Below are 4,908 nucleotides of genomic sequence, written 5' to 3'. Positions count from 1 at the left end.
GACATTTTCATAATATTCTTATATATTTATTGCTTACATTGATTGTATTTGACAAATTTGTGTAGTTAAGTGCTGGTTTTAGGGAAATTTAAAATGGCTGAAGTCTGATACATTTAAATATTGTTAATTAATGTGCATCCACCGAACCAATTAAATAAATCTAATTCCTTATATTTGGTCTATTTAATTATAATCCCGTCAAAGCAGTGCGTCCATAACATACTTATTCTCATTATTTTAAACAGTCTGGCTTTAAAATGTACTTTTTGCAAATAAATTCAATTGTGAAGAAACAAAAAGTCGTGTGAACGGGTGGGGGGGGGCTTTGACGTCACAATTGCTCATACTTTCCTTGTAAAGTTTCAGAACGCTGATTGGCTGAGGTCTTACCAAGCAACGCCCCCTTTTTTCATGAGTTTCCGCTCAACGTTACGAAACCTGGAGCGGACCGAACCACCGCAGCAGAGCGGAGGGGTGCGCAGGAGGATCCGGCCTTAAAATTCAGGTAGGTATTATTTGGTCAGCGGTCTAACTAGCTCTATAGAAATGATTAAATAGAGCTGTATCCCCTTCTAGAGAGAACAGAGGGTCTGATCGACATTCGGAGGTCTCGACAGGAAGTTGTGGACCGACCCATCAACCGGACCCCCCTGCCTACCGGCATCTGGGAAAATGATGTAACTTCCTCACCGGCTTTTCTTCTCCTCACTCCGGTTCATCGCTGGAACTTTGACTCAATTCTCTGCGGGAGGTTGTGAGTTCGGTTCCGGAGGGCCCAGAATGAATCCAGCTCGTCGTTGTTCCGTCTTATTCAGCCACATGTCGTCTCTGGGGGGACAGACAGCCCGGACGCCGCTTCTCCCGGTGGGCGCAGCTCCTACGGTGGCCCGCTTCGACCACACCGGCCCCGGTGGAGGGGGAGGGGGACCCGGAGGCCCGAAGGCTCCCAGCGGAGGAAGCGGAACCAGAACCGGAACCATGGCGGCACCAGGTAGCTACTGCTTTCATCTTCATTCACTTCTGTCACCGCGGCGTGACGTCACCAGCTGAACTGTCTGAGCTGTGCGTCACCATGACAACCGAACTGAGCGGTTCGGTGTGAGTGAGGATCCGAACCGGAGGGTCTGCTGCCTCATCAGAACCAGGCGGTCTGTTCTGATCCGAACCTCTGCGTTCATTTGGACCTTCTGGTTCTGGAAGAACCATGGACCGGTCCAGAGATGGTTCTGACCCGGATTGAACCCGGTTCTAATACCTCCAGTAGAACTGGGTTTAATCCACTGGTTCTGGTGCGGTTGGTGCTGAAGGCCCAAAGAAGCCAACAGAACCACAGCGTTGAACCCAGAGGTTTCCTGACCAGAACCAGCTCCGGGTCTGAACGGGTCACACACTGGGCCAACCGGGTCCACTGGTTCTGAGGTCCAACTAAACAACAGAACCGGTTCTGGAGCGGGTCAGATTTCTACAGAGCCGGGTTGGACCATCTCAGTCCAGGTTCTGCTCTGTCATCAGAGGCGGTCCATCAGAACCGCAGCCTTGTTCTGTTCACCATCCTCTCTGGTTAGTGAACCCAACCGGCCGGGCCGCTGTGGGTTCTATGGTTCTGATCCGCTGCAGACAGCAGGGTTCTGTTTCTGTGCTGTGATGAACCGGGTCTGTGTTCTGGAGAACCAGATGCTCCTCATTCCTCCTCAGGAACAACATGGCGCTTCTGTTCTTCTCAGAACCGCTGGGAGCAGACCTTTATTGTCCTTAAAGTTCCAGAACCTTTAGTTCTAGTGGTTCTGTCGGATCATGGACCCACAGGGCTGATGTTCGGTTCCACACGCTGCTCCTCACATCCAGAACCGAGCTGCTGATGGGCCCAATGGGCCCGGTTCCTGGTCTGCTGAACAGGAACTGCTGGTCCAGAGGACCGCGCCGGGTGGTTCTGAGGGTTCGGACCTCTGAGGAGCAGCAGGCTGTGAGTTTGATACCAGAACCAGAGGTTCTGTTTGTGAGCTTTAAATAGAGGCATTCTGGGTGGAATGGGTCGGACTGTAACGGTTCTGATGATGATGAACATTTTCAAATGAATGAATTTAATTTTAAATCACTTGAATCCAGAATCAATCAGAAATTGAAATACAGCTGATAGAAAAAGTTTCTATCATCATCATCATCATCATCATAGTGGAGCAGCTTAAGGTGGGCGGAGCCTGTCAGGTCAGAATGGCTAATGACTGACCCGGGGCGGGGGGGGGGTTATCTGCTGAGTCACAGCAGAGTCAGCCGCAGACGTCCTGGCTGGAAGCGGGTCAGTCTGTCTGGGAGAAGGCAGACACGCCGTCCTGACCAAAGATGGACGACCCTGGTAGGACCTGAATCTACTCTTCTTCCTCCTCTTCTTCCTCAGAGGACGCTCTTTAGAGGGCAGCTGCTCTGGGCAGTGGGTCCGGCTGGTTCTGGACTCTGGAGCAGCTCTGATCCAGATGGTTTGGCCCACTGACCCGGTAGCTGAAGGGACGGAACCTCCAGAACTTTCTGCTGAACTCAGGGTTCACCTAAACAAACAGGAACCAGAACCACTGCCGGTTCTGATAGGCTGGTTCTTATGGGTCCATCTCTGATGCGCCGGTTCTGATCGGCTGGTTCTTATGGGTCCGTCTCTGATGCGCCGGTTCTGATCGGCTGGTTCTTATGGGTCCGTCTCTGATGCGCCGGTTCTGATAGGCTGGTTCTTATGGGTCCGTCTCTGATGCGCCGGTTCTGATCGGCTGGTTCTTATGGGTCCGTCTCTGATGCGCCGGTTCTGATCGGCTGGTTCTTATGGGTCCGTCGCTGATGCGCCGGTTCTGATTGGCTGGTTCTTATGGGTCCGTCTCTGATGCGCCGGTTCTGATTGGCTGGTTCTTATGGGTCCGTCTCTGATAAGCCGGTTCTGATCGGCTGGTTCTTGTGGGTCCGTCTCTGATCGGCAGGTTCTGATCGGCTGGTTCTGATGGGTTCTGTTCTCTGCTTCCCTCCCAGTTGGTCCAGTGAGCGGCGCCAGCAGCAGGTTCTTTGGGACAATGGTCCAACCCGACCCATACACCAAGGAAGACCTGGAACTGGACCTAGAACCGGACCTGGAACCGGACCAGCTGCTCAGAGAGTGTGAGGAGGCGCTGCAGAGCCGCCCGGCCCGCCCCCACAGAGAGCTGGTCCGACCCAGACCAGGCCCCCCCTGCACCAGCAAGCACAACCCACCCATCCGGATCATGCAGTGGAACATCCTGGCTCAAGGTAGGACCCTGCCCAGAGCTTCTGGTTCTGATTCTGGTTCTGTTTCTGATGTGGTTCTGATGTGTGCAGCGCTGGGCGAGTGGAAGGACGGCTTCATCAGGTGTCCGCTGGACGCGCTTTGCTGGCATCAGAGGAAGTACCAGATCCTGGAGGAGATGCTGAGCCTGCGACCCGACGTCCTGTGTCTGCAGGAAGTGGACCACTACCACGACACCTTCCAGCCAATCATGGCCCGCCTCGGTTACCACGGCAGCTTCCTGCCCAAACCCTGGTCGCCGTGTCTGGACGTGGAGGACAACAACGGGCCGGACGGATGCGCCCTGTTCTACCGCCGCTCCCGCTTCAGCCCGCTCTCCACGGCGCGCCTCCGCCTCTCCGCCATGATGCTGCCCACCAACCAGGTGGCCATCGCGCAGACGCTGCGTTGCCGGGTGACAGGCCGCCGGCTGTGCGTGGCTGTCACCCATCTGAAGGCTCGCAGCGGCTGGGAGCGTCTGAGGAGCGCGCAGGGCGCCGACCTGCTGCAGAGCCTGCAGAGCATCACGGCGCACGGCAGCGGCCTGGAGGGGGCGGAGCCAGGAGCCGTCCCTCTGGTGGTGTGTGGGGACTTCAACGCAGAGCCTTCGGAGGACGTTTACAGGCGCTTTAGCTCCTCCCCTTTGGGTCTGAGCTCAGCCTATAAGCTGCTGAGCTCCGATGGCCAATCAGAGCCAGCCTACACCACCTGGAAGATCCGGCCGAGCGGCGAGAGCCGCGGAACTCTGGACTACATCTGGTACAGCCAGCAGGCGCTGAGCGTGGAGGGCCTGCTGGAGCTCCCCACCGAGGAGCAGATCGGACCCGACCGCCTGCCCTCCTACCACTACCCCTCCGACCACCTGTCCCTGCTCTGTGACATCAGCTTCAGGGAGGAGGAGCCTCACAGGCTCCTGTAGGACTGCTTCTGCTTCCCTCCAAGGTTCTCATCGCTGCTGTTTGGACTTCATGTTGGAAATAAAGTGATTTTTACTCTGAACGTGTTTTCCTGCCTGAGCTTCTGTCTGCTTGCAGCGTCACCCAGACCGGTTCACACTGGTTCCAGTTGCTAAGGCCGGTTCAATCTGGTTCCAGTTGCTAAGGCCGGTTCAATCTGGTTCCATTTCCTAAGGCCGGTTCAATCTGGTTCCATTTCCTAAGGCCGATTCAATCTGGTTCCATTTCCTAAGGCCGGTTCAATCTGGTTCCATTTCCTAAGGCCGATTCAATCTGGTTCCATTTCCTAAGGCCGGTTCAATCTGGTTCCATTTCCTAAGGCCGGTTCAATCTGGTTCCATTTCCTAAGGCCGGTTCAATCTGGTTCCATTTCCTAAGGCCGGTTCAATCTGGTTCCATTTCCTAAGGCCGGTTCAATCTGGTTCCATTTCCTAAGGCCGGTTCAATCTGGTTCCATTTCCTAAGGCCGGTTCAATCTGGTTCCATTTCCTAAGGCCGGTTCAATCTGGTTCCATTTCCTAAGGCCGGTTCAATCTGGTTCCATTTCCTAAGGCCGGTTCAAACTGGTTCCAGTTGCTAAGGCCTTTTCAAACCGGTTCCGGTTGCAAAGGCCGGTTCAATCTGGTTCCATTTCCTAAGGCCGGTTCAAACTGGTTCCAGTTGCTAAGGCCT

General features: G+C 54.6%; 1 protein-coding gene across 2 annotated transcripts; it reads left to right on the top strand.

Moving 5' to 3' along the window:
- The first annotated feature begins 362 nt into the window (after positions 1-362).
- nocta (nocturnin a) lies at positions 363-4,279 on the top strand. 2 transcript variants are annotated; one of them, XM_038270448.1, is made up of 4 exons: positions 363-505; positions 579-991; positions 3,010-3,264; positions 3,334-4,279. In XM_038270448.1, the coding sequence occupies exons 2-4, from the start codon at positions 781-783 to the stop codon at positions 4,197-4,199; spliced, it is 1,332 nt and encodes a 443-aa protein (XP_038126376.1). In that variant the 5' UTR covers positions 363-505; positions 579-780; the 3' UTR covers positions 4,200-4,279. The 2 variants fall into 2 exon arrangements, with proteins under 2 accessions (XP_038126376.1, XP_038126377.1); XM_038270449.1 differs by lacking the exons at positions 363-505; positions 579-991 and adding an exon at positions 2,266-2,353.
- Positions 4,280-4,908: the final 629 nt, after the last annotated feature.

Source organism: Cyprinodon tularosa, unplaced genomic scaffold (genome assembly GCF_016077235.1).
Source record: "Cyprinodon tularosa strain WSP-4 unplaced genomic scaffold, ASM1607723v1 ctg760, whole genome shotgun sequence".
Lineage (NCBI taxonomy): Eukaryota > Metazoa > Chordata > Actinopteri > Cyprinodontiformes > Cyprinodontidae > Cyprinodon > Cyprinodon tularosa.
The sequence above is the reverse complement of the archived record's forward strand: the minus strand, read 5'-3'. Positions and strand labels throughout refer to the sequence as shown.

Coding starts and splice junctions, on each gene's coding strand:
- nocta (XM_038270448.1), top strand. CDS start 781: ATGAATCCAGCTCGTCGTTGTTCCGTCTTATTCAGCCACATGTCGTCT. Junction 992..3,009: donor CGGAACCATGGCGGCACCAG/GTAGCTACTGCT, acceptor CTTCCCTCCCAG/TTGGTCCAGTGAGCGGCGCC. Junction 3,265..3,333: donor GTGGAACATCCTGGCTCAAG/GTAGGACCCTGC, acceptor TGATGTGTGCAG/CGCTGGGCGAGTGGAAGGAC.